We start from the raw sequence: 27,285 nt of genomic DNA, 5'->3' as shown, positions 1-27,285 counted from the left end.
GGGAAAGAGAGAGAACAAACAAACAAAGAGAAGAAAAAAACACCCGAGATCGGCGACCACCAATCGAAAGAGGGAGAGAGAAGAAGAACCTACTACAGCTTCAAGATCAAGAAAGACAGGCGCGATCGACGAACAGAACACCCATCTATCACCTTTCGCCAAGAAGCTGAAGCAGCATCACAGAGAGAGAGAGATATTCTACAGAATTCAATTCTGCGTGTAGAGAGAAAGAGAGCAGAAGAAGAGGAAAGCAACGGCTTGCAGGCGCCAAGTTTTTTGTTGCTAATTTTCTCACCCCTTTTTTTCCATCTTTTCGTGTTACCAATCACAGGCCTCCACGTCATCACCTCTATCCTACTTTGTATAGAAGCTGCTGGGTCTGTCCCCTAATATTCCAAAACCGAAATAAAATATAACGGATAACATAATTATCATTTATTACAATTCGCAGATTTATTGCCTTTAAATCATATTGTAATGAATAAGCAAAATATAAATCATATGGTCCGTCTCATTTTCTGAACGTCTGATATTTCCACTGCATAGTCACTGTATGTGTTAGGTGGACTATATTATCGTCACGTCTCCCCTCATCGCTCAAATGATTAATTGTTGCATGGGTTTTAATTAATTACTAATCGTATTTTTAGTCAATGTTTAGCCTTGCATAATATCATAAGTAAACAATATTATATGAGAGAACACCCGGAAATTTTTTTAATTAACTTTATGTAAATTATATTATTCTAGTGACCATGGTTTCGATTAAATTCAGTGGAAATACAGACCAACTATTTTTCTTCTTTATCTTTCGTCTTTATAGTAACATGGTCTCGATTATATACATATATATATATATATATGTATCTTTATGTGTAAGCATGATAGTGACATGAAGCATGAAAATGACACGAAAAAACCAAGTATCGACATAGGAGCAACCCGTCGGCCTTGCTTCATATTTTATATTCTTTCATCTATAAATAAAATTTTTTAATCTATAATTGATAATGTTATACATATTTAGATGATTTGACCAAATGCTTTATCGCCTTTGGTAAGCGGATTTTAATTATAGAAATACTATGCAACTCAACAAGGTTTACAATATTATGATAATTGTCTATTATTTAATGATTAGCTTTATAGCTTTCAGATAATTATTTAACAAACTTATACAACATCTTAATTTAACATATAGATAAATATTTACTTAATTTTAAAATTATCTATATTTTCATATTAAATTTTAATTTTCAAACACATCTCACCCGGTATTTTTTTTAAAGAAAAGTCGATGAAAATGTATGCATATTTTTTTTCCCTTGTGACTTATTTTTGCCATGAAACAACCCCGCTATTGCAAATGATCCCATATATAAATAAACAAATGGGTAGATTCTAAGATTGTAATATGGAACCCAAGTTTGAGTGGTCTACTGGTGAGAGAAACATGTGAAGCATGCTCTCATTTTGGGTTCAAACCCAAACGTGGGGAGGGACATTCACATTGGCTTCCCCGATTCTCTGGAAGATGTAGTCGGATTAAAGGTACGGTGAACTTCAAGATTATAAAAAAAAAAATTGTAACATGAAGTAAATGTCACTTTAGATCATCATGGTTCAAATCTCGTTCCAATTATAGGAGATTTGACACTTACATTAATTTATATCATAAACTATAGACTAGTTAATATGAAGTATTCATATATTTTCCTAGTAAAGAAACTATATAAATGGAAAGTTTAAAGAAATTATATGCGAAAGGCCACATAAATAGTCGTTTTCTTGAAAGGAGCAGGCCACGTTGGTTACAAGTAAGAAGTGTCTTTCGAGGCTTTGTGAAAAGAGACAGGACCACATTCATTGGTCGTGTGTTCTTTTATGTCCTTTATAATATCCTTTTCCTTGACATATATGTATATCCTCCTTTCCTGTATTATATTTACTTATTTATTCTCGTCATGTATTTCCTTCTTCTCTTTGTGTATTTCCTAGTTCTTCTTTCTGTTAAATATTTAACATTTAACAATAAGGATACGTGGAAATAAACCATAATATCATACATTTACAATCGTGAGAACGAGAAAAATCGAATTTATTTTCGTAATAGAATCTATGGTATCTGAACAACGATTAACATTTGTTCTTTTAGATTAACACACAAACAGTCACAATATGGGCTATAAAAATTTTGAAAAAAAAAAAGATATGTGATCTAAAGATCATAATTTTTAATCTATAAAAAAATATTTTTCATTGATTTGTAATTTCGTCCATAAAAAATAGAAATATGACAATGGTATCTAATCCCATATTTTATAGAAATGGCAATTAGGTACTTTAGATCTTAATTAGATCATAATTATAAAATAAATAAAATAGTACATAATAATAATGTTCGATTAGATGGTTGGTCCATAATTGATAAAAATAATCCCAACAAATATCCGCTGCAGAAGAAGCAGGTGGAGTGAGAAAAGCTTGAAAGCTTTGAACATGGCGACTCTTCTGCAAGTTTCTGAAAAAGCTACACAATAATAGGAAGAATCTCTGACGCCCCATGACCACCAAACTTTCAAACTGCAGTCACAGATTCCGACATCGTTGATGATTCGTCTTGCGAAGAAGGAGAAGCAAGGGAACCCTTTGAAGAAGGAGAAGCCTCACCGCCGGGAGGCATGTCCTGAAGCGCCGCAAGAATCCGGCGAATGCTGACGGACCTCGCCGGACGGAAACTGTACGGCCTCTTTGTCTTCTTCTCCGAGAACAAGCTCGAGGATTTTGAGAGTATGAGATACACCAAAGCTTGAACCAGGGCAAACGCCATAGCCTTCAATAGCATCTCTCCCAATCGATTCCCGGATGAGATTCAGACGATAACTGATCAGATATTTGATGGGTCGTGACAAAAAAATGTTCTTTTTTTGTTGCAAGAGCGATGAAATGAGACAAGAGATTGAAGCTCAAGTCGCTTGTGTGCGTATATATATACATACACACACAAGGAGTTAGAGCATTACGTACTTGACTGCGCGCGTAGACGCAGAACCTACCAAGTTAGAATTTATTTTATTTTATTGGGGAACTGCAATTGAAAATTCCAAAATCTTTGAACATTATCTGGTCAAACTGACACGTCATCATCTGCTTCATTTTAGAAATAATGATCGGTAAAACCATATGGAAAAAGAGATATAATATTCAAGACTCTTGATATTAGCTCCCATCCCATGTATATATTTTAATTTCATGCTTATATAGATGGTAATTTTTGAAGAGCTAAAAAGTTCAACGTTGGAAATAATCTTAGGTAACCAATTATTTAAAAGTTAAAGATAGATATGTTAGGAATATATTATATTTGACTAGAATATTATTGGAGATTGATATTATTTAAATCTAAAATCACTATATTTATAAAGAGAGGCTTAATTATATAATACAAAAATTCTAAATGATATTGTGCATGTATGATCAATCGTATATTGTATAAGCACACGTATATGAAGATGATCAATGGTCTCAAAATTAAAAGAGGAAATGTTTATGAAAATAAAACGTGGGTATATATATATATACATATACGCATAAAACTAATAATGCGCGGACGTGGTCCATTATTGTGGTCTAACCCACCCGCCGAAAGCATAATACTATTATATTTTTTGTCACGAGGAAAAAGAAATTTAATATGATCGAACTATCAAAATGATCACCTAAAATTTTAAAATATAACGCAAAATATACGCTTCTATAGTTTGGCATGTCTTGACAATTATGAAGCGTACATACGAAGAACGTATAAATGGCGAATCTAGTGTATAAGGAGAGAAAATAAACGTAATGTTTTTTCTTATATCAAAATTTTAAATATAATGTTTCTTTATTATATATTTTGGTACCCATCAATAAAAAAAAATCGTATTAGAAAGCATAATTCTCTAAAAAAAATCTCAAAAAAATAAAGAAATTTAGATTTACCACAAAACTTTCTGAGTAAATGCTGATTTTTTTGGTTAGCCCCGACATGCTTACACGATTTTGTATCCGTAACTCATATTATATATATATATATATATATATATATATATATAGTAACACAATCTATGATGTCCGGAAAACACAACTCTTTTCACCTGTCAGAGTTAAAACTTGCTGGAGTTTTGCTGACAATTTTCCGTCAACCGCCGTCAATCCCTCGCCGACAAAACGTATCGCCCGGCCGATACATTTTCCGGCGAGATCCCTTGCGGTCGTACCGGCGCCGTCTTCGTATTTCCGGACGGGGACACGTTCTTGGCCGAGTTCTTCATCCCACGGCACAGTCTCATGTGCGAGTGCATCTTCTCCGGCTTGAACGTTTTCCCACATTGCCTGTCCGTAGGAAAGAAATATACATCGCGGCATCGTCATCGTCCCGGAAAATGTCTCGAAAGAGACAAATATTAAGTCGTGGAAAGAGAGGGAATAATTACGAGCAGATCGGCGCCATTGCAGACTTTGGTCTGCAGAACTCGATCTTCTCCTTCATCTTTAGCCCATTCCATGCCCCGTCGAAGCTTTTACTATACAAAAACATCATCTGTATCATATAACATATACTTTTACTATGGTATAATATATATTATTACAAGTAAGTGGTTTTGGTCGTACCGGGAATAGTGCTGTTGCTGTTGGTAATGGCGTCTGTCTTCATCTTCTTCCCAGCCCGAACAGGGAGGAGGAGCTTTGGAAAACCTATTCAGAGGCATCAAAACGGTGTCGTTTATGTCCAAGCCACCACAAGTCATCAGACTCCGGAGCACTTGTAGCGAAGCCCCGCTTGAATAGCTCTTGCTCCTCCTGTAACTCGCGGACGATTTCGAGGACGACACGCTCGGCCTTCCCGTCGAACCGTCACCGTCCGTCGCGTTTTTCCCGCCGCACTGATGAAAGTCGTCAGACTTTTGGAGGTTCTTTGTCCTCAGAACGCTCGTCTCTTCCTCGTTCGTTATCGACTCGTCGGTCACCGTTGTTCCTGCCGACGATCTCTGAGACCCGAAGATCGGAGATTCTTTGCAGATTCCGGAGGTGGATCTTCTCGAAGACTCCGTCGTCGAAGTCTGGTGGCTTTCATCCGCTCCGTCGCCGTTTCTTGGCCCCCAAGCTTTCTTTCCTACAGTCAGTGAATGCTCCGTATTTCAGGTAAACCCATAAGAACATATATATCGTACTTAGAAATGTCGAATGCTCGCAAAAATGAAATTTGAAAGCACACCATTGGCATTGGGTGAGGCATGGAGGATCTCAGAACCTTTAAGAACATATTCATTGTCGGAAATCGGTGTTATAAGATCATCGTCCAACAGATCTTGCCATACATAACCATTCTTGTATCTCCTGCAACACCACAATCGCATATCTCGATTCCATTATACATCCGAAATCGAAAACAAAATCTCGACAACAACGTACGTATGAACTTCAATCGAGCATCACCACCACCTCTTGTACGACCAAGAAAACGAATCTGGCATCGCGTTCCCCCTCGCATCCCCTAACCATCTCTTTACATCTGCATTCCATTTATTACCACAGTAAAAAAAAACGCAACTAATGTATACATATATACACATCGAATACGGGAGAGAATCGTAGAAACGAGCCTCGTAGGAAGACGCCGTTGGGGCTGCGATGATGAACACGCAAGAGATGAGGATGCTCGACATGTCCCGAACGGCTAAGGAAGTAAACTACGTTCACTCTTCTCACTTCTCCCTCCATATTTTTCCCCTTTTCTTTTTTGGTCGTCTTCCTCTTAATGTTTCTGTTTACAATAACTCGTAACTTTTTTATATATAAAAAAAGAGGAAAATATGATTAAATAGAGAAAAAAAATCAAGACGAAGAACAATAAAAAAAAAAAACCAAACCGGACTACTTCTCTGCTTTTCAGACACGGCACAAGATCGGACAAAACAAGTGTTTTTCCCGAGAAAATCGTATTTTTACGGACCCAAAAAAAACGGAACATACGCATAGATAGACGAAGAAAAGTGTTGCGGACTAACGGAACCGCACATTTCTCGTACGACTAGAAAGACGATGCGTCGGGTTTCGAGATCACTCCCCGTTTTTTTTTTTTTTTTTTTTTTTTTTGTAGATGTGTTTTCTTTATGATTTTTTTTTTTTTTTGGTTGGCTTTTGATGATGGAGCAGAAGAATAAAAAAAAGATTTCGATCGAAGATATTATTTGGGAGATTTATGGTTTGGCGTTTATGTAAAAATAGAAAGAAGAGAAAGTCTTGCTTTGCTGATTTATCGTGATTATTAACTTGACATATTTATCGCATTTAAATACGTGTGTATATATATATATATATGCAAATATTACAAATGGACATAAAGTTAGATATATACCGATATTTTGTAGATATTCATTGCCTCGTTCAAACCATATGGAAAAAGAAATCTATAAAAAATTCTATATATAGGCCTAATATGGTGGAAATTTTGTGATACCTTAATATATTAAATATCCTTTTACACCTGCCAAAAAATTATATCCTTTAATACAAATGATTTATTAATTGCATAGGCTTGCCTTTTGACCGCAGGTTACGACTTCCAAAACGGGACCAATCTTTTCAATAACCCAATTAAACTTATTTTCGTGGGCAAAGAACGATAAGATCAAAGAAACCTGCTGTTAGGGTGGGCGTTTCGGGTTCAGGATGGAATAGATCGGTTCGGTTCTTTCGATTTTACAAAAATAGGTATCAATTGGGTTTTTTATTATATTCGGTTCGGTTTGGTTTCGGTATCGGTTCGGTTTGATTCCGGGTTTTATTAAAAAAATGTTAGATTTCCTTTAAAAATATTCGTTTTTTCGGGATTTTTAAAGTTCGGTTCAGTTCTTTCGGTTTTACAAAAATAGGTATCAATTGGGTTTTTTATTATATTCGGTTCGGTTTGGTTTCGGTTTGGTTTCGGTATCGGTTCGGTTTGATTCCGGGTTTTATTAAAAAAATGTTAGATTTCCTTTAAAAATATTCGTTTTTTCGGGATTTTTAAAGTTCGGTTCAGTTCGGTTCTGGAAAAATTCGGTTCTTTAAAAATGGTTCGGAAAATGACAGCGATTTCGGGTCAGGAAAAATACCGTTTTAACGGTTCACTTGGTCCGGTTCCGAAGAAGCGAACCGAAACGCCCTGCCGTATTTAACCACCGAATAAATAAGTTTTTTATGCAATCTATATGTATATATATATAATTACGAACATTTTAAGCTTATAAGGTCTATAAAATTAAGATACAAAACCGTTGGGTGCCTTTTTTCTCTCTAATATTAATATTAAGATTACTAATTATATAATCCCCCACTACATCCGCAGTGTTTACGAGTTAATTATATATACATTAACTAACTAGACGCTATTTTTATAGAATAATCTTCCTAAATAATTATACAGGAATTAAACAGCTTCAGCGAAAAAAGACAAAACCAATCTTTTGATTTTAGAACTTTATTAAAAGAAAACTACTATATATATATATATATTCATTATTTGGTTAATAAAATAAAATACAAATAATTATCTTACAATAGATGATACTGCATGCATGTTCAGCGAACCCTAGGAGAAGAGAAATTATAATTATGACAATGAAATTTTCTGCAAAATAAAGAAAAACTCAATTGAGAGTTTACATTTATATTATTGGATTTGGATCTGTTTGAAAAAGGAAAATTTCTATTTTTAGCAAAAAATCGTCGATCAACATACCTTTCTGTCCGAAGGTTAATTATTTTTCATTTTTTTAAATATCTGTAATAAAAAAGCCTGTTTTTTATGGAGATTTCAACCAATCATATGTTTTACCTTGCAATAAAAGTTACAATTATAGCTGAAAAGTCTACGGTCCACAATAATATATTCAAAATACAATATTTGAGAAATTTCTCCAAAGTGCTGGGATTATAACATCCAAGAAACATAACTAAATGTGAGTGTTTTCTTTTTTAAAATTTCGCCAGAGAAAAACTCTTCACTTGTGAATGGCGAACTTGTATTCTTCTTCTTCGTCATCTTCATCGTATATAGACTTCATGAACGGCTCTGCATCACGCGGAGTCTTCACCGGTTCTTTCTCGTCCCCTTCTCCGTCGCCGCCTCCGTCGGCCGCCGCCGCAGCCGCAACCCGACCATGCCGGTTCGTGGCGGAGTATTGCTGAATGACAAGAACCGAAGCGTGCATGGTGAATTTGGAAGAAGCGAGCGTGTCCCCTATGCTCCCTAGCTCAGGACTGCTGCTCCAATCCGTCAAACCATCCGTCACGGGAGAATTATCGTTGCATCCCCTTCCGACAATGTAGAGATCGTACGAGTGTCTGTCTTCCATCTCTCGTATCGTCGCTATCGTGCCCTGTCCGTCGTTGACTACCTTTTCGATGTAAGTCACGGAAGAGTCGTCCGTGGTCTTGAAGTTGAACTCGTATATGCACTCGTCGTCCACCTGTTTCTCCTTTTCGTAAGCTACTGCGGCCTTCCCGGCCAACACCAACGCGTCCCGGCCAGGGACGAATCTCAGGAGAGTGAGTTTGACCGTGTCTTGACCGACCATTCTCCAAGCGTAGGACAAGGCCTCTCGGTCGTCGGCTCCGCCCACGAAGAGCATCGCTACCTGGGTCTTCGGGGGCAATGCCGGAAATGACTCGGTCCGAACCATGCCCATGCCACGGTCCACTAATATCCCAACCGAGCAAGGCGCGTGGTTTAGCACGTTTTGGTTGATATCGGCATGAGAGGCGTTCCCCTCGCCCATTCGACCATCTGATGTCATTTGCTTGTGGTATGGCAATATGATGAAGCACACACGTTTGTCCTCGGCAAGCGCACATATGTCCTCGTGCATCGTCGTGTAAGGAGACACGGCCGTGATGGTCTGGACCATAACCCCATCGTCATGCAACTCCAAAGTCTCGAATGACTCAGCAATCTGGTCGGACTGAGCTCTGACACGGTCGGAGAAGTTGGCCTTGGGCTTGCATTCATCGTTCATGATGAGCATGGAGGCCGTGGTCCGTCCCGTCAGCTCCACGAGATGGATGGCGAAGACGTTGAGAGGCGATTGCTTCCTCCGGTGCGAGGTTTGCAAGAGATTGGTTATTCCAAAGACGTTGGGAAGGGCATGGACGCACGCCATGACACGGAACTCTGTCTCTCCTTTGACTCTCTGAATCGTACGGTGCTTGTAATGGACCAACGGCTTCTTGGGTTTATACGCAAAGGCAAGAAGTGGTTCCACTATCAGCGACATCACCAGAAACACGACGGTCATGTGAGTGTACATCGGACTATCCAACGCCTGCATGCATGCATACGTAACTCACCTTGAGTTATCAGAAAAATAGCTCGTATATATGTCAGATTCGGACAAAGCCGAGGAATGTCTTAAAAACCATACCTTGGTGTCACGACCGGCGTTGAGGACCACGAGTGCTAAAATTCCCTTAGTGTTCATAAGACAGCCGAGAGCCAGAGCATCTCTGGCGGGCATTCGCATGAACAAGGAGACAATGACTGTTGTCAGAATCTTCAAGGAAAACGATGAGGTAATAACCACAGCCATAATCACGGGATCAGTGAACGCAAGCATGTACTGTAAATCGGCTCTTAACCCGCAAATGATGTAGAAAAGAGGCATCAAGATCCCGGAGAGGAAGTCATGAAGCTTCTCTTCGATCATGTTTCTGATGAGATGGTCGTGAGGGATGGAGAGGCCGAAGAGGAAGGCCCCTGTGATGGAGTGTGTGCCGCAAGCATCGGTGACGAGGCCGCAGAAAACGACGCCCGAGAGGATGAACCAGATGTGGCTGTCGGCTGTATGGCCTGTTTTCGCAGTTCTCGAGAAGAACCAGGCGATGGTGGGTCGGATCACGAATATGCAGAAGAGGGCGAAGCCTCCGGTGGAAAGGAGGACGAAGGGCATCATCTTGTTCAACGTTCCTGTTTTTCAAAAGTTTTGCGTGAAGGGGATGCATCAAAGAAGAGGGAAGAATCAAAATCAAACCATCTTGGGGATCTTACCAGCTTTACTGAAGACAGAGAATCCCAAAACAAGAAGAACCCAGGTGCAGACATCGGTAACAATGGCCGAAGACATCGCTATCTTTCCCATGTCGGTTCGGAGCAGCTTAAGATCGGCAAGAATCCGAGCGAGATCAGGGAAGTTGGTGCAAGAAAGAGCCACGGCCCAGAAGACAGAACCTGCGAGAATCTTGTCTTCGGCACCGTTTCCGGGCAAGAAGTAGAGAATGATGCCGACGGGTAAGGAGACAAGGAGACCGGCGGCGGCGATGACGAGGGGCTTGAGCTCGGTCAGTCTGACCATGCGAAGGTCCATACCGAGTCCGAGGAGGAAGATGTTGTAGACGAGAGCCAAGTTGGCAAAGGTCTCGAGGATCATAGTGAATCTGTACGGGAATACGTACTGAATGATGAACCCTTTGTTCCCTAACACGCTCGGGCTGTACAGCAAACCGCACTGCGCCATGACACAGTAGAAAGAAGCTATCAACAATCAGACACGAACATAACAGTTGAAACGGGACTTTGACCAAACCGAGTCAACAGAAATTTACGAGCTTTCCGAACCCAAAACCATGACGACAACTTCGGGACGAAACCCAGAAACTTCAATAGGAGCAAGACTGATGTCGGATATTCTCAAGAATTCAAGATATCAGATTCGAATCCACCCTTATGATATATATATACATACGTCTTGTTCTCGATTACGACTTACCAGGATTTGAGCCACGAAAGGAGGTAGATAGAGGGGTCGGGTCAAGTAGTAGATAACGCGATAGCTAAGATTGGACACCAAGAGCTGCGTTACGAGGAAAGGGAGAGCGGAAGCCATGGTGCTCCCGCTCTCCCACGCCTTCTGCTCTCTCTTCTCGAACAGAAATTCTTGCGGGTAACACACGATTTTCCCGTAACGCGACTCGTCCACCACATAACTCACGTTCGTCCTCGTCGTGTTAATGACCATATTCCGACACCCGTACGGTTATCTTTTTTTTTTTCCGGCGGAGCTATGTACGGACCGTACGGCGGCCGGAGTCTGCGTGCAGAGATCGGAGTTGTTTCTTGTTAATGACAGATTAAAATTGTTGTCGGAGCAAGTGTTTGTACGTTGTGTTCATGTGTTAATTAGGTTAAAAAAAACTCATAACGAATTACAGTTTTTTTTCTTCGTTCTATTTATAGATCTAATAGATTTCAAACCACTTATAGCTGTTTTCGTATTTTGGTCTTAATTTGGAGTAAACATTATAACAGTACCATGTTTGAATATGAACTGTTTTGGGTTTGGTCCACGTGGACGTAAATTTGAACCAAATCACGATAGATTTTTTTTTTTGTTGGTTTATCCTATTCGATTTATTTTTTAAATAAATTAACCTGTAAGAAATACAGTTTATAAACATTTATTTTTTTTTGGGAAAACTTGTACTGTATTTCCAAATTTAAAGGCATTTAATATGGCGCGAGTAACACGTAACATGTCTCATGTTTCAAACGTGGATAAGGTCAAAGTTGACCGATTGGCTATTCCAGGCTCCAAGAATACAAACGTAATATTTATAAATTTGTATGAGTTGGACTTTTTTTTTCCGTGAGTATCCGGAAAAAAACTAAAATTCTCCGATATTTACTAAATATTAAAGTGTGATTCAAATTTATCTGACGTTATAAAAATATTTTTTGGTACTTATTACGAAATTACCTTTGATTTTTTAATTCATATTTCAATATCCAGCAAAATTTCAGTTTATTTTATTAATTAAAAGTTGTAAGATTGCAAACATACTCTTGGTCTTTTCTTAAAATTACGAATCTATCTTATTTTCTTAAAGTTACAAAAATAGTCACGATATTTACTTTAATCTCTAAAATTATCACTGGCTGCTTACAAAATGGTATTAAATTAATGTGGGATGCATGGGAGTACGAAACGGTTCGAGAATACTAAGAATACTAATTGATTAACAATTACAAGGTCGAAATCTATGAAACCTGTACGCTGATAGATTTCAGATTATATATATATATATAAACAAATATAAATTTTATATAAAAAAAATCTACCTAAAAAACAACAAGTACTTTCCACCGGCATAAACGCTTTTCACTTGCGAACGCCGATTCTGTAATCTTCGTCGTCGTCATCCTCTTCGTCATTGTGCATAGTCTTCATAAACGGCTCTGCATCACGAGAGCTCTTATCCGTTTCCTTATCCTTCCCTTCTCCTCCGGCAGCCATGGCCGCCGCCGCCGCCGCTTGCCGGTTCACGGAGGAGTATTGCTGAATCACGAGAACCGAAGCGTGCATGGTGAAATTCGACGCAGCGAGTGTGTCCCCTATCGTTCCTAGCTCAGGACTGCTGCTCCAATCCGTCAAACCCACCGTCACCGGGGAATCCACGTTGTATCCTCTTCCGACAACGTAGAGATCGCACGACTGGTTGTCTTCCATCTCTCGTATCATCGAGACCGTGTCTTGTCCGTCGTTCACGACTTTTTCGATGAAAGTGACGGAGGGGTCGTTCATGGTCTTGAAGTTGAACTCGTATATGCACTCGTCGTCCACCTGTTTCTCCTTTGAGTACGACCCAGCTGATTTCCCGGCCGAGGCCAACGCGTCATTCCCCGGGACGAATCTTACGACCGTGAGTCTGATCATGTGCTGTCCGACCATTCTCCAAGCATAAGACAAGGCCTCTCGGTCATCCGCCCCACCCACGAAGAGCATGGCTATGTGTCTCGTTGTGGGCTCGCCATGGACCGAGTCGGATCGTACCATTCCCATTCCACGGTCCACGAGAATCCCGACCGAGCAAGGCGCGTTGTTCAGCACGTTTTGGTTGATATCAGCATGAGAAGCATTCCCTTCCCCCATCCGACCATCTGCTGTCAGATGCCTATGATACGGTAATATAATGAAGCAAACACGCTTGTCCTCCGCTAACGCGCAGATGTCCTCGTGCATTGTCGCGTAAGGCGACACCGCTGTGATGGTCTGAACCATCATCGCGTCGTTATGAACCTCCAAGGCCTCGAAGGATTCCGCAATCTGTTCTGACTCAGCCCTGACACGGTCAGAGAAGTTGGCTTTGGGTTTGCATTCGTCGTTCATGATGAGCATAGAGGCCGTGGTTCGGCCTGTGAGCTCCACGAGATGGATCGCGAAGACGGTGAGAGGGGATTGCTTCGTCGGGTTGGAGGCTCGCAATAGATTGGTGATTCCAAAGACGTTGGGAAGGACATGAACGCATGTCAGGACACGAAACTCGGACTCTCCTTTGATTTTCTCAACCGTTCGGTGCTTGTAATGTGCCGCCTTCTTCTTTGGTCTGTACGTTAAGGCGAGGAGTGGCTCCACGATTAGCGACATCACCAATAACACAACCGTCATGTGTGTATACATCGGACTGTCCAGAGCCTGCACTCGTGCATATGTCAACATCAAGATTCCTTTCTTTTTTCCGGATCTGGATCATTTTCGAAACGAATTCAGACATATACATATACATAATACATATTATACCTTAGTGTCACGACCGGCATTGAGGACAACAAGAGACAAAGTGCCTTTGGTGTTCATAAGAGCACCGAGAGCCAAGGAATCTCTCACGGGCATCGGCATGAAGAACGAGACGGCGAACGTCGTGACGATCTTCACCATGAATGACGATACCATGACCACGACCATCGTCAATTGATTTGTGAACTGGAACATGTACCGCAAATCGGATCTTAACCCACAAGTGACGTAGAAAAGAGGCATCAAGATCCCGGAGAGGAAGTCATGGAGCTTCTCCTCGATCGTGTTTCTGACGACATGGTCATGAGGGATAGAGAGACCAAACAGGAAGGCTCCGGTGATGGAATGTGCACCGCAAGCATCGGTGATGAGGCCACAGAGGACGACGCCACCGAGGATGAACCAGACGTGGGTGTCTCCGATATGGCCTCCTTTCATTGTCTTGGAGAAAGCCCACGCGAGTAAGGGTTGGATCACGAATATGGACAAGAGGACGAAGCCTCCTGTCGAGAGGATCACAAATGGCATCATTTTGTTAAATTCTCCTGTTTCATGTGTAAGGAAAAGTGCTTTGGTTAGCTTTTTTTTCTCCTTCCATTGGAACAGATTAGTTGTGAGAAACATCAAATGATACCTGTTTTACTGAAAGCGGCGAATCCAAGAACCAGGAGAACCCAAGTGGACATATCGGTAATAATGGATGCAGACATGGCAGTTCTTCCGACATCTGAGCGGAGAAGCTTAAGATCCGCAAGAATCCTGGCAAGATCAGGGAAGTTTGTGCAGGACATGGCCACCGACCAGAAGACACAACCGGCCAGGACCTTGTCTGAAACACCGTTTCCAGGCAAAAAGTAGAGGACAATGCCGAGTGGTAATGAGGCGACCAGGCCAACAATGGCGATGACCAGAGGTTTTAACTCGGTGAACCTCACCATCCTGAGTTCCATTCCGAGTCCAAGAAGGAAAATGTTGTACACAAGAGCCAAATTCGCAAAGGTCTCGAGAACCAATGTGTATCTGTAAGGGAATACGTATTTGACGATGAACTCCGTATCTCCAAACACGCTCGGGCTGAACAACAAACCGCACTGCAACCATTACAACGACCAATGATCAATAATCAAGAACCTAAACCCTAACAAAGAAGTGAAAAACGAGAATGATCTGGTCCGAACCCATTAATCAACACAAAGCTACGGTCTTGATTCTGAACTCACCAAGATCTGAGCCACAAACGGAGGTAGATACAGAGGCCGAGTCAAATAGTAGAGGACTCGGTAGGTAAAATTAGCGATTAAGAGCTGAGTGATGAAGAATGGGAGAGCGGAAGACATCGTGCTTCCGCTCTGCCATCCCTTGAGATCTCTGTTCTGGAACAAGTACTTTTCTTCATAACATACGACTTTGCCGTAACGTGAAACATCGACTATGGAATAAGTCACGTTTTCCTCCTTATGCACCTCTGCAGACATTTTCTTCTTCTTCCTCCTCTTATTATCCTCGTTCCTCCGTACGTACGGACGTAAGTACGGACAGAATCACAGCGTACGGAGGCTTAGGTTAAATCTGGTCTGGTGATTGTATTCTTTGGTTTTGGGGAAGGTGGGGTTATTGATATGCACAAAGAGCAACCGTTGGTTTTAGTTGCATGAGTTATTGTCGTTTAACACTAACAACCAGTCATGGTTTTGTTTCTTACTAATTATAACTTGTGCTTAGCGCGTGTGGGAACGTTAACACTAATTTTAGATGGTTTTTTTCTTCCGAAATGGGTGATTATTTATGTTTACAGTTTGGCTTCCTAACAGCTGCTAATTTAAAATTGTATTCTTTTATCCGGTTTCCTGTTGCAAGTTTTAATTATTTCAATCCAATATATATATATATATATATATATATATATTCCAAGTCAATTTTGCAGGGCTCGATCAGCTTCTTGACAAGTACATTAACTGCTCAAGATGCAGTGAGACATCACCAACTTAAAGGTCTTGTAATAAAATAAAAAGATATATGAAGGGTCAACTTACAAGATTGGAGGAGCATGCTGAGTTCTGAATATTTCGACTTCAAATGCACACTGAAATCTGATCGTAGAAGAAAACTTGTATCTGACTGTTAAATATTGACAGTAAAATGAATATAATGTAAAGGGTAAAAAAAAACATGAGCTTGCACATGTAATCATCATTGATGAAAAGAAGCGACAGACAATGATGCTGTGGGAATATTCAACTCCTGCAAAAGGTGTGTGTAAAACTATATAATAAACTGTATAATTTACTAAAATAAACAGAGGATAGAGTATACAAAGAAAAGAAAAGAGAGAAAAAAAGCTGGATTGGAAAGGAAGCAGCCTTAGCTGTTTTGGTCCCTCCAGAAACGATTTAGCTTCTTTCTACCAAAATGGACCAACTTTCAGGCACCGGCCTTAGCCGAGGAATCTGGACCGCCCATAAAGAAAAAGGATACAGAAGAACACGAAAACCTTGGAAAGCTGTAGCTTTTACATGGGGTTTGGACAAGTATGAAGTGTTCATCATTGATGACGACTCCCATAGAATCTCTAGATTGTCCTCTTCCTACCCTTTCTCAGGTTCCGACTTCTGGTAACTATGGCAGTTTGGTTCCTGCAATAATGGAAAGAACACAAAGGGCATTAATGTCTTTGAAGAAAAAGAATGGCATGCTTGATACTTTTTTTTGTGTGTGTCATCAAAAACTCACAGCTAACAATACCTGGCCATTGCCGGCCCCCCGGGGCCGATCCATTGCCAAAAAGTTGGCGCAGATGCAAATATCAAATTGTAAAGCAGTCAACTTTAGAATTCTAAAAGCAGCTATTCATATTTACCTACGAGGACCCATTTGCTCAAAAGGAAGCTGCAAAAAAGCTTGAAAGACAACATGTTGTGACCTTGCACCAACTGTTTCTGATCCAATGTTCAGAAAATCAGAAACTATGTAGACCAGAAACAAGATCACATCTGAACCTGTACTGATGCCGCCATTTCTGCATTTTGATCTCTGAACCAGAAGAAAAGGTGAGACATCGGTGGGGTACCATTTCCTGTATTTTTCTTGGCTTCAGAGTCACCTTTTCTTTGCTTCTACGCTTAAGAGTTCTCCCAAACTTTTCCATTTCTTTGAAACACCTCTCATCCCTCTCATCTCTCTCCCTCAAGGGGACTCTTCTTTCTCTCTGTTCTGCTGTCAAGCTCTACCTCCCTCTCCGCCCCGCAGAAGAAGACCTTCACCTGCTGCAGATTCCAAGTGTAAAAACTCGCAAGAACACAAGCCATGGTAAGCCCCCTATCATCTTCTGTTGCATACACTAACTTCTATACTGAACTGCTGAAATGGTTGTTTGATGAATGATGTCAGGGGACACCTGTAAATATCACACTCGGGTCACACGTCTGGGCTGAGCATCCTGAAGATGCTTGGATTGAAGGCCAAGTGACAGAAATTAAAGGCATCGATGTCACCATAGTCACTACGAATGGGAACACTGTGAGCAGTTATTTTCCTTTTTTTTCTTTGTCCGATCTAGCATGAAGTAGGAATCATCATTATACTCAATCTAGAACACCGAGAAAAATTTTACTCAAACCCAATCTCATTCCATACAGTTTCAAAAAGAACCAAAGATAATGGGAAGGATTTTGATATGCTATGAACCGCTGGAGCAAAAATAAGGTGGACAATGAATGAATAAAAGACTGACATCAACATCCAGAATACTTGTAGACAGAATGCACTAACATAGGGTGCTCACCTCAATTCCAGATCGTTGCAAATATTTCCAGTATCCACCCAAAAGATACAGAGGCGCCGCCCGCTGGAGTTGATGACATGACCAAATTGGCTTACCTCCATGAGCCAGGGGTCCTCCACAATCTTGCTTGCCGGTTTGCTTTAAACGAGATATATGTAAGATGGACGTCGTGTATGGGACCTTATCATATTCTGCAGCTTTGAACATGGAATTGATTAAACGCTTAAAAGTTTCTTTTAAAGATATCTGATTGCAAATCTTGGATAGAGCAGACTTACACCGGAAACATCCTGATCGCGGTGAATCCATTCCAAAGACTGCCACATTTGTATAGCGTCCATATGATGGAGCAGTATAAAGGAGCTGCATTTGGAGAGCTAAGTCCGCATCTGTTTGCCGTTGCAGACACTAGTTACAGGTACATGATTTTTACTGTAAAAGGAAGGTAATTAAGCAGTTATGGCAAAATCAAAGTTAACCAGAAGCTTCCTTTACCAGGGCAATGATAAATGAGAACAGAAGCCAGTCTATACTGGTTAGTGGAGAGAGTGGAGCTGGAAAAACCGAGACAACCAAGATGCTCATGAGATATCTTGCATTCATGGGAGGAAAATCAGATACCGAAGGAAGAAGCGTTGAGCAACAGGTTTTGGAGGTGAGTTTAGTACTGCGCTTGCCATTTCTGATTCACCTGCTTCAATCAATTGATCCCAGCATTCTATTTCTGTCAGTCCAATCCAGTTTTGGAAGCCTTTGGGAACGCCAAGACTGTGAAAAACAACAATTCAAGGTAGTGTCTGAGACACTCTTCACACATGCAGCAGTTACTGGTCTCTTCATTTAGGTTGTTAATAGTAACTCTTTTGGTATACATCAGTCGATTTGGAAAATTCGTGGAGATCCAATTCGACAAGCATGGAAAAATTTCTGGAGCTGCAATTCGAACTTATCTTCTGGAACGATCAAGGGTTTGCCAAGTTTCAGACCCTGAAAGAAATTATCACTGCTTTTACATGCTCTGTTCAGCACCACCAGAGGTTGTCTTCAGTTTATATATCCCAAAAGCAACAGAGCCAGAAAAACCTGTCCATAGAACAATCACAATATCAAACTGTTTGCCTTTTCAGGATGTCAAGAAATTCAAATTAGGTGATCCAAGGGCATTCCATTATCTAAATCAAACAAACTGCTATGATGTCGCCAATGTGGATGATGCAAGAGAGTACTTGGAGACCAGAAATGCGATGGACATTGTGGGAATCGGACCACAAGAGCAGGTGTGACACTTTCCAAAATATAAATGATGCAAAAAAGATAATGATATAGCTTTTGACCAATGTCAAGTAACAACAGATATTTATCGCTGTAGGATGCTATATTCAGAGTTGTAGCAGCAATCCTCCATCTTGGAAATGTCGAGTTTGTTAAAGGGGAAGAAGTTGATTCTTCAAAACTGAAGGATGATAAATCAAAATATCATCTTCAAACAGCAGCAGAGTTACTGATGTATGTGGTTCTTGCAAATCCCAATTACCGAATAAAGAATTTTGCACATGTTTCAATGACGATTTGAAAATTTCCAAATTGTTCACCTTTGCAGGTGTGATGAGAAGATGTTGGAGGATTCACTCTGTAAACGCGTCATAGTAACTCCAGATGGTAACATCACAAAGCCACTTGACCCAGGTTCAGCTGCTCTAAGTCGTGATGCTTTAGCCAAGACAGTATACTCCAGGCTGTTTGACTGGTAAGTAACTCTAAACCCTGAAACAAAAATGGAATTCTCAAAGACCATCAAGCAGTAACAACTCTGTTATCCACATGAATCCTAATTTCTGAGAACATGGATAAAGGTTTTGAATTTGGGATCCAGGTCTATAGAAAATAACAGCAAACAGATCAGAGTGAGGAACTGAGAACATGTTTAGCATACTTTCCTTTAGGACTTTGCCTAAATGAGCATATCTCAGTTTGATCCTTTCCGAACTAAGCGAGGAAACTTAAACTATTGCAGGATTGTAGATAAGATCAACAGTTCAATTGGTCAAGACCCAAATGCTGCAAGTTTGATTGGAGTCCTCGACATTTATGGTTTTGAGAGCTTTAAGATCAACAGGTATACCATGGTAGTCATGAAAAATATGTTGCATGCAGTAAGGAAGATCTGATACTGCCCTTTATTTGATAGTTTTGAGCAGCTATGCATCAATCTCACAAATGAGAAATTACAACAACACTTTAACCAGGTAAGAAATAATATCTGAACGTCAAATACAAAAAATATGTTGCAAACAATTTATCCAAGGAAATTTTTTCCTGCAGCACGTATTCAAGATGGAGCAGGAAGATTACACGAGAGAGGAAATAGACTGGAGCTATGTTGAATTTGTTGATAACCAGGATGTCTTAGATCTTATTGAGAAGGTATGATCTCAGACACTAACATCATAGATCAGGATGACGTGGATAAACTACTACAGAAAATTGATGACATCTTTGATGCAGAAACCTGGAGGTATAATTGCTCTACTTGATGAAGCATGGTAAGTGCATCAACATGCATATGCTGTGGATAAAATCATATGAAACTCACTTAATATTTGTATACAGTCTGACCGACAATCTAACCACTAGGTAACTAAGTGGTATACTAGGATGATAGCAAAAAGCAAATCAAATAAATAAATAGATTATGCAGAAATCTGTCCACTATCCCAACCTGTTGGCATATGCATAAGGTTCTTCATCCCTGCAGCATGTTCCCCAAGTCGACTCATGAGACATTCGCACAGAAAATGTATCAAACATATAAAGGACACAAGCGATTCAGCAAACCAAAGCTTGCCCGGACAGACTTCACCATCAACCATTATGCAGGAGATGTAAGATAGATAAAGCAGTTAGATGCTTAGCAAATGTAGGTACAAAAGCTAGTAGTTAAACAAGCTTTTTTACCTCAGGTTACTTACCAAGCAGATCAATTTCTCGACAAGAACAAGGATTATGTTGTAGCAGAACATCAAGCTTTGTTAAATGCATCAAAGTGCTTTTTTGTTGCCAATTTGTTTCCACCACTTCCCGAGGAGGCATCAAAGCAGTCCAAGTTTTCATCCATAGGGACCCGCTTCAAGGTTAGCAATACAATTCTCTAGAAAAGGAAGCAATCGATTTGCACATTTCTAAGGTATATTGATTCATTGCTGTACTAATTATACGTCCAGCAACAACTCCAATCTTTAATGGAAACACTGAACACAACAGAGCCCCACTATATTAGATGTGTGAAGCCAAATACAGTCCTAAAGCCTGGGATTTTCGAGAACTACAATGTCCTAAACCAACTAAGATGTGGGGTAAGCTAAGTCTGAAGTTCATGTAAACAAATTCACGTCTTTCAAGAAAATCTTTTCTTTAAGTTAATCTGGATATCTGGACAGGGTGTGCTAGAGGCAATAAGGATCAGTTGTGCTGGCTATCCAACAAAACGAACATTTGACGAGTTCCTTGATCGTTTTGCAATGCTTGCAGCATATGTTCCTGATGGGTATTATTAACTATCCTACCAATAGTTTCTTTTCTTTAAACTTCACCGTAAAGATATAGTCTCTATGGACAGACTACTTAGACATATAAGTCATGAAAAAACATATATTGCTGTAGGATAGGTAAAAGCTACGAAAAGATGTGTGATGTTATGGTTATGCACTTTAACTGATCTGGAATATGTATCATAACTTCAATCTTAGTCTTGTCAGAGGCAATCAACACTGACAAACATAATTATATATGGGCAGATCCGACGAAAAGTCAGCATGTGCTGTCATCTGCGACAAAATGGGGTTAAAAGGCTACCAGGTATGTCTATCACAGTGGTTAGCAAAATATCTGCTACAGACAATCTAAACTTGCATTTTGATTGGCCATCTACAGATAGGGAAAACAAAGATATTTCTTAGGGCCGGACAGATGGCCGAATTGGATGCCAGAAGAGCTGAGATTTTGGCTGGTGCAACTAAACGCATTCAGAGGCAGATCCGAACTTATTTAACGAGAAAACAATTCCTTGCCCAGAAAAGGGCTGCGATTCATATGCAAAAACTATGGAGAGGTTTCATTCTTCTACCTATGACAACATTCTAGAAAGAACTTAAAAATATATATATCAATAAGGCATTAGTATTAACATATAAGCAGGCCACATTTAGCGCATGATACATCACAAACTAATCCAAAATTCAACCAGGCATGAAATGTTATTCGCATCCACTTAGTATTATCTCTATTGCTTGTACAGCACAACTTGCCCGCAAGTTGTATGAAAACATGCGAAGGGAAGCTGCTTCTATTTGTATACAAAAGAACATCAGAGCTCACAGAGCAAGGACGTGCTACACTAAATTACAGGCCTCGGCAACAGTTATCCAGACTGGTTTACGGGCAATGGCTGCTCGAAACGAACATAGACACAGAAGAAGAACTAAGGCAGCTATTATAATTCAGGTATTTGAGTCTGAATTAGCCTATTTCTCAATTTGAATCAGGATATCAGAAGTTTCTCGGTTAGCTAATAACTAATCCTCCAAATTATCACATTTCACTAAGGATGCATCAAACAAGGTAATTACATATTAACTATAAAGTGCTCTAAGATGATGAATGATGACATAAGGCAAAAATGTTCTTATATATCGGAAGACCGTATGTGCATTTAGGCACAGCACTAATGTAGATAGGACAAGGGGATGAGTTACCTAGACTGTCATGATTGATACTTATAGATATTTCCTTTTACAGAGAGAATGGAGAAGACATGAAGCTCTTGTAGCTTATAAGCAGCACAAAAAGGCAACACTTGCATTACAATGTCTTTGGAGAGCTAGAGTAGCCAGGAAAGAGCTCCGAAAGCTCAGGATGGTGAGTTGTTACTTTCATTTAGAAAAAAAAGCCAATTAATGTCATTGCTCACGTAACAATGCATCTACTGTCGTCAAAGTGAGATATAGTGTGTGGTCTGAGAATGGATTCTTTTTTCTCCCAAACACAGGCTGCAAGAGAAACAGGGGCACTAAAGGAAGCCAAGGACAAGTTGGAGAAGCGTGTAGAAGAGCTAACCTGGCGGCTCGATTTTGAGAAGCACCTAAGGGTAATTTTCCACTAAATCAGATGTTAATTTTAAGTTTCAGCTACTAAATGCCATAGATGACAATATCCCAAGACTGAGAGTGCATAATTCCCATGGAAAAGCCTAGGAACATATATAGCTCAAATGACCTATAGGAAACTCTTTGCAGGTGGATCTTGAAGAAGCCAAAGCACAAGAAATAGCAAACCTACAACATGCTTTGACTGAAATGCAAGAGAAGCTAGATGAAAGCCAAGCTGCGATCATCCGAGAGAAAGAAGCAGCAAAATTAGCTATTGAACAAGCTCTTCCAGTCATCAAAGAAGTGCCGGTGTTTGACAATACCCAATTGGAATTATTGAAAAGTCAAAATGGGGAACTAGAGGTAAGATCAGAAAAATGAAGATGCTTATAGTATAAAGACACTTTTCTGAAAATTTTGCACATGTTTCTTATATAAAATTCCCAAAATACAGGTTGAGGTAGAGCAACTAAAAAGAAAAGTTGAAGAATTTGAAGCACAATGTTCTGCTCTTGAGAAAGAAAGCAAGGCCAGTCTCACTGAAGCGGAAGATGCAAAAGCAAAAGCCATGCAACTTCAAGAGACTATTGAAAGGTAGAAACGGACAATTTCTTAATGTCAAATATCATGTCTTCTAGCGCTCACAAATGATTTTGTTAAATTTCAGATTAGATTCGAACTTGTCAAACCTCGAATCTGAGAATCAGGTTCTACGCCAGCAAGCTTTGGTTGATTCAATGGACACAGAAGCGTCTGAAGAGTTAAGAAGGTATCTCCCAAATTTGAAACAGTCGGGCATCTTAATGCAGCTTCTCTTTGACACATTAGTGTGGATTGGATATTCTTTACCCAACATGGATTTTATAAAAAAGCACAAACTCTTATATGAAGTAGGTTTAGTTCATCACATATCTAAAATACCAACCTTTGGCCAGTCTCAGGGAGAGAATTGCAATTTTAGTGTTGGAGAATGAATCTCTTCGCAGCCAGGTAGCAACCGTAGAGAAGACGACTCCCCCTGAAAGCGTACCATCACCAGCAAAGGTGCAAAAGTTTTGTCAATATTTCATATACTTTGTTTGGTAAAATGCAGAATACCATTCAAATTAATCCTTTATGACGCTGCAGATTCAAGAAAATGGACACAGAAAAGAAGAGACTCAAACAACAAAGGTAAATGACCATTTCAGCCTGAAATAAGTAAATGGTACTCATTAAACATTTCCTCATCCTCTCAATGATTTTTTCAGGAGCCAAGAAATCCAATCACCATGTTGACAAAACAAAGATCTCTAACAGATAGGCAACAGGTATCATTTGACTAATTTTTTCACTAGAAAAAAATACCAATAGGATATAAAACAGGACAAAAATGATTTAATAAACCTTTTTCAATTAAAAATAAAAATCTAACAACATTTTCTATGTCATTTTGTAATTCCTGGACTGGACAGGAAAACCACGATGTGCTAATGAAATGCCTTACAGAAGAGAGAAGATTCAACAGTGACAGATCTGTGGCAGCCTGTTTTGTTTACAAAGTACTACTTCAGTGGAGATCATTTGAAGCAGAGAAAACCAATATATTTGATAGAATTGTTCACACAATCCGAGGATCCGTCGAGGTAGTAAATTGAAGAGATTGACCAACTATAGCAGCAAATTTTCTGAAAGCAAAAATTATTATTCAAATTATTATCCTGATAGAAACTAACAATTGGAAAACACTCTCAAATTTTGGTCCAGAAGAGCCAGAACGACACAAGGGAACTAGCATATTGGCTTACAACAACCTCTACCCTCTTATATTTTCTGCAATCTACGCTCAAGTTCAGTAATACAAATAATACAAAATCCAGACGTAACAGATCATCCCACGCTACATTATTTGGGCGTTTGGCACAAGTAAGCTTTTACCAAAGTGAGCCTTTGATTCATCAAGGTTATTGAAACCTTATTAATTGTTGGGTTATAATATCTTAGGGACTGCAATCATCTTCATTGGGCATGGAAATATCAAATGGCTACAGTGGAATGGATGGAATATCAAATGAAAAATTGATGGTTGAAGCTAAATACCCAGCTTTATTGTTCAAGCAACACCTGGCTGCATACATCGAGAAAATATATGGAACGATCCGTGATAACTTAAAGAAAGAGATAAGCCCATTTCTAACTCTATGTATTCATGTGAGTATACTCCTCGTCAAGTTTAATCAAATAACAAAGAAAATTGTCTTAGTGACTTGTAACATATCTCGCATGTGACAGGCACCAAGATCGACAAGAGTCAGGACCTTGAGAGGCATATCTAAAAGCATCCATTCAACCATAGCAAACCAACAAGCATCATATGTACACTGGCAGAACATCATCAACAAGCTTGAACATATCTTGAACCTTATGGCCGAGAACTATGTAAGTGAATGGACATTCGACCTATTCTTCCATAGTTGAAGTTCAATTTTCAAGCTTGAAGGTTTTTTGATGACTGAGTTTAAATGAAATCCAGGTGCCATCTATGATCACAAGAAAACTCTTCCATCAGGTTTTCTCATACATAAACGTGCAGCTTTTTAACAGGTATAGAAAATGAATTACCAGGTCATGCATTAAAGATATACATATAGCAGCATTTATCTATTAGGTAGTTCGACTTACAAATGTTATTTTCTGGCAGTTTGTTGCTTCGCCGAGAATGTTGTTCATTCAGCAATGGAGAATATTTGAAGATGGGTTTGCATGAATTAGAGCAGTGGTGTCTGAAAGCAGAGGATGAGGTAAGCTTAAGCAATTAGAGCCTAATCATGCAAATATCAAATGAGATGACAGGTAGAAATCACGTTATTGTGTCTTTATTCTATAGGCTGCTCGATCACCATGGGATGAACTTCAACATATAAGGCAAGCTGTGAGATTTCTGGTACAACTCCTGAATCCTTATCGATTTACTGAATTACATATTTGAATGAAAGTTCACTAGTTCAGTGTTCTGAGATGAACCGTCCCTCTTCAGGTTTTGCATCAAAAGACACAGAAATCCTTGGATGATATCATAAAAGAAGTTTGTCCGGTAAGACATTACACAGAACTCTCAGTCAATTGGAATGCAATTAGTCCCCATCCTAGTCTAGATTTATTCTTAAAATTTGTATGGTTGGATAGAAAGACTTCCAAGAACGGCAACCAAAAATCTCATGAAGTCAAGGTTTGATGAGTCATGAGTACACCAAGAGAATAGTAAGAAATCAATAAAAATGAAACTTTACCAGCTATCTTTATACAAAAATTCTCGACAATGAAAGCCGATAGGATCTATCTGTTAATTTCTTTTCCTAACCTGTTGCAAATTTCCCATCTGTTCTTTATTCCTCAGATGCTAAGCATTCCACAAATATATCGAATTGGAACAATGTTTTGGGACGACAAATACGGAACACAAGGACTCTCCCCAGAGGCAAGTCATGATTTCTATCTCTTATCTAAATAGTTATGGACTACAAATCTCGAATTACCCCAAATTACCCCAAACAAACTTCGGAGTTCTCTACGAATTCCACAAAATATATCTCACAACAACAATTACCGCCACTTTCTTTCAGTCATTGGCAATGCAATATCTCAATCAAGAGATATAACTGCCAACACTCAAAACCTAAGCACATTGAGGTTCTTACCTATTTTCTTGGGATCAATATTCTTCCGACCTTTACAATCATTCTGCAGAAGAAAAAAAAAGAATTATTTGCCTAATTGAGCAAGAAAAATCACAGGAAAACTAAACCCTTAACGCAAAATCAAATCTTTTATATGGAATAACAGGTGATCAGACAAATGAGGAAACTGACGGCGGAAGATTCAGCTAACACGACGAACACTTCCTTCTTGCTAGACGTCGATTCAAGGTAAGTAAAAGCAATCGCCAAAGAACCATTTTCAAGGGTCTTTTCGCTTTCTTTGTGATTCTCTACTACTGCCGTCGTCGAATTCTAAAGCCCTTGTTTCTGAAATGCAATTCAACAGCATACCGTTCACAGTGGAGCAAGTGTCGCAATCCTTCCATGGCGGCGCCGTTAGCCTCTCCGACGTGGATCCTCCGCCGCTACTCCGACAGCGATCTGATTTCCACTTCCTGTTTCAGACACTCGCCGAGTGAATTGACGAAAGAAGGAAACCATAAAGGACGGAAATGGGAGAATTTCGTATTTATACAAAAAAAAAAGGGTTTTTGTTTGTTCTTTCATTTTTTTGTCCCCCCAAAGTTCCGTTTGTTTTTCCTTTTCTTGGTTTTCTTGGTTTCTTTCGTCACTACTTTTGGTTTTCTTTTTACGATTCTTTAAATACAAATATTTATGTAGAGTAGATGAGATTGTTGCTGTATTGAAAATTTATTTATTTTGTATGTTGAAATGATTATTGGATTTATGATTTTATTCGAAATTTGGTATGTTTATTCTAATTTTTTTAGTGATTATTGGTCTATCGCTTATCAGTGGCAGTCTCTTGTTAACCGCCGATTTTGATCATAGTCGGGTTCTTAATGCTTCTACTGAAATTAGTTGAGTTTTTCATGAATATATAAAAGATATGGGGCTGAAATATAATTTATTTAATTTAACCGAGGATATAAAAAGTGCACCCGTGAGAAGCGAAAACACAAGCAGGAGAAGAAATCGACGGAGAGAGAACTGCGGAGGCCGAAATCTGCAAAGGTACGCTTTAAGTTTGAAACCTCAAGCTTCATCATGTATCTCTGCGTAAACCC

General features: G+C 39.5%; 6 protein-coding genes and 1 long non-coding RNA gene across 11 annotated transcripts in view; 1 reads left to right on the top strand and 6 right to left on the bottom strand.

Annotated features, from left to right (window-relative positions):
- Window positions 1-274, bottom strand: part of LOC104800947 (callose synthase 1) — a 13,819-nt gene extending 13,545 nt beyond the window's left edge. The window contains exon 1 of one of the 2 annotated variants that reach the window (XM_010523970.2): window positions 90-274. The gene's annotated coding sequence lies outside the window, so the exon portion shown is untranslated. The remainder of the gene's footprint in view (window positions 1-89) is intronic. The other variant, XM_010523969.2, reaches the window with a different exon arrangement.
- A 2,108-nt stretch (window positions 275-2,382) lies between these two features.
- On the bottom strand, window positions 2,383-3,037 carry LOC104800946. The gene has a single exon (XM_010523967.2). It carries the CDS (start codon window positions 2,843-2,845, stop codon window positions 2,579-2,581), a length of 267 nt encoding a protein of 88 aa, XP_010522269.1. The 5' UTR covers window positions 2,846-3,037; the 3' UTR covers window positions 2,383-2,578.
- Window positions 3,038-4,164: 1,127 nt separating this feature from the next.
- On the bottom strand, window positions 4,165-5,766 carry LOC104801546. The gene is made up of 6 exons (XM_010524854.2): window positions 5,649-5,766; window positions 5,488-5,557; window positions 5,269-5,382; window positions 4,657-5,178; window positions 4,479-4,568; window positions 4,165-4,377 (listed from the first exon to the last, which is right to left on the bottom strand). Exons 1-6 carry the CDS (start codon window positions 5,764-5,766, stop codon window positions 4,194-4,196), a joined length of 1,098 nt encoding a protein of 365 aa, XP_010523156.1. The 3' UTR covers window positions 4,165-4,193.
- A 2,150-nt stretch (window positions 5,767-7,916) lies between these two features.
- Window positions 7,917-11,144, bottom strand: LOC104800945 (cation/H(+) antiporter 23, chloroplastic-like). The gene is made up of 4 exons (XM_010523966.1): window positions 10,791-11,144; window positions 10,073-10,529; window positions 9,450-9,991; window positions 7,917-9,350 (listed from the first exon to the last, which is right to left on the bottom strand). Exons 1-4 carry the CDS (start codon window positions 11,037-11,039, stop codon window positions 8,031-8,033), a joined length of 2,568 nt encoding a protein of 855 aa, XP_010522268.1. The 5' UTR covers window positions 11,040-11,144; the 3' UTR covers window positions 7,917-8,030.
- Window positions 11,145-12,009: 865 nt separating this feature from the next.
- On the bottom strand, window positions 12,010-16,547 carry LOC104800941 (cation/H(+) antiporter 23, chloroplastic-like). Of its 3 annotated transcripts, none has more exons than XM_010523961.1 (6): window positions 16,453-16,547; window positions 15,629-16,228; window positions 14,816-15,183; window positions 14,230-14,686; window positions 13,599-14,140; window positions 12,010-13,493 (listed from the first exon to the last, which is right to left on the bottom strand). In XM_010523961.1, the coding sequence occupies exons 3-6, from the start codon at window positions 15,068-15,070 to the stop codon at window positions 12,180-12,182; spliced, it is 2,568 nt and encodes an 855-aa protein (XP_010522263.1). In that variant the 5' UTR covers window positions 15,071-15,183; window positions 15,629-16,228; window positions 16,453-16,547; the 3' UTR covers window positions 12,010-12,179. The 3 variants fall into 3 exon arrangements, with proteins under 3 accessions (XP_010522263.1, XP_010522264.1, XP_010522265.1); XM_010523962.1 differs by lacking the exon at window positions 16,453-16,547 and adding an exon at window positions 16,338-16,446; XM_010523963.1 differs by lacking the exon at window positions 14,816-15,183.
- A 263-nt stretch (window positions 16,548-16,810) lies between these two features.
- On the top strand, window positions 16,811-26,801 carry LOC104800944 (myosin-12). 2 transcript variants are annotated; one of them, XM_010523965.1, is made up of 40 exons: window positions 16,811-16,901; window positions 16,983-17,111; window positions 17,388-17,531; window positions 17,649-17,794; window positions 17,875-18,031; window positions 18,108-18,166; window positions 18,254-18,413; window positions 18,504-18,653; window positions 18,746-18,882; window positions 18,977-19,123; window positions 19,391-19,492; window positions 19,565-19,622; window positions 19,699-19,800; window positions 19,882-19,919; window positions 20,132-20,258; window positions 20,337-20,507; window positions 20,598-20,729; window positions 20,814-20,920; window positions 21,171-21,231; window positions 21,307-21,484; window positions 21,671-21,876; window positions 22,171-22,290; window positions 22,421-22,519; window positions 22,668-22,883; window positions 22,975-23,114; window positions 23,188-23,289; window positions 23,456-23,564; window positions 23,649-23,693; window positions 23,771-23,830; window positions 23,975-24,145; window positions 24,270-24,425; window positions 24,504-24,710; window positions 24,792-24,938; window positions 25,033-25,103; window positions 25,201-25,300; window positions 25,387-25,443; window positions 25,537-25,593; window positions 25,897-25,977; window positions 26,343-26,425; window positions 26,544-26,801. In XM_010523965.1, the coding sequence occupies exons 1-40, from the start codon at window positions 16,899-16,901 to the stop codon at window positions 26,674-26,676; spliced, it is 4,668 nt and encodes a 1,555-aa protein (XP_010522267.1). In that variant the 5' UTR covers window positions 16,811-16,898; the 3' UTR covers window positions 26,677-26,801. The 2 variants fall into 2 exon arrangements, with proteins under 2 accessions (XP_010522267.1, XP_010522266.1); XM_010523964.1 differs by having other exon boundaries at window positions 24,267-24,425.
- LOC104800942 lies at window positions 19,053-26,641 on the bottom strand. Its single transcript, XR_769834.1, has 5 exons — window positions 26,549-26,641; window positions 26,198-26,240; window positions 25,182-25,282; window positions 23,446-23,538; window positions 19,053-19,140 (listed from the first exon to the last, which is right to left on the bottom strand). It is a non-coding gene; the product is annotated as an uncharacterized LOC104800942 (long non-coding RNA).
- Window positions 26,802-27,285: the final 484 nt, after the last annotated feature.

The sequence above is a fragment of the Tarenaya hassleriana genome, unplaced genomic scaffold (genome assembly GCF_000463585.1).
Source record: "Tarenaya hassleriana unplaced genomic scaffold, ASM46358v1 Cleome7, whole genome shotgun sequence".
Taxonomy (NCBI): Eukaryota; Viridiplantae; Streptophyta; class Magnoliopsida; order Brassicales; family Cleomaceae; genus Tarenaya; species Tarenaya hassleriana.
The sequence above is the reverse complement of the archived record's forward strand: the minus strand, read 5'-3'. Positions and strand labels throughout refer to the sequence as shown.

Bases quoted from the DNA above. Each gene is read 5' to 3' on its own strand.
- LOC104800946 (XM_010523967.2), bottom strand. From the start codon at position 2,845: ATGCTATTGAAGGCTATGGCGTTTGCCCTGGTTCAAGCTTTGGTGTAT.
- LOC104801546 (XM_010524854.2), bottom strand. From the start codon at position 5,766: ATGGAGGGAGAAGTGAGAAGAGTGAACGTAGTTTACTTCCTTAGCCGT. The intron at 5,558-5,648 runs GCTCGTTTCTAC...AATGGAATGCAG, and splicing joins CAACGGCGTCTTCCTACGAG to ATGTAAAGAGATGGTTAGGG. The intron at 5,179-5,268 runs TGCCAATGGTGT...TACCTGAAATAC, and splicing joins ATCCTCCATGCCTCACCCAA to GGAGCATTCACTGACTGTAG.
- LOC104800945 (XM_010523966.1), bottom strand. From the start codon at position 11,039: ATGGTCATTAACACGACGAGGACGAACGTGAGTTATGTGGTGGACGAG. The intron at 9,992-10,072 runs GTAAGATCCCCA...TTTGAAAAACAG, and splicing joins CTCTGTCTTCAGTAAAGCTG to GAACGTTGAACAAGATGATG. The intron at 9,351-9,449 runs GTATGGTTTTTA...GCATGCATGCAG, and splicing joins ACGCCGGTCGTGACACCAAG to GCGTTGGATAGTCCGATGTA.
- LOC104800941 (XM_010523961.1), bottom strand. From the start codon at position 15,070: ATGTCTGCAGAGGTGCATAAGGAGGAAAACGTGACTTATTCCATAGTC. The intron at 14,687-14,815 runs GTGAGTTCAGAA...TAATGGTTGCAG, and splicing joins CGTTTGTGGCTCAGATCTTG to TGCGGTTTGTTGTTCAGCCC. The intron at 13,494-13,598 runs GTATAATATGTA...GCACGAGTGCAG, and splicing joins ATGCCGGTCGTGACACTAAG to GCTCTGGACAGTCCGATGTA.
- LOC104800944 (XM_010523964.1), top strand. The intron at 19,623-19,698 runs GTAAGAAATAAT...TTTTTCCTGCAG, and splicing joins TACAACAACACTTTAACCAG to CACGTATTCAAGATGGAGCA. The intron at 26,426-26,543 runs GTAAGTAAAAGC...GCAATTCAACAG, and splicing joins TTGCTAGACGTCGATTCAAG to CATACCGTTCACAGTGGAGC.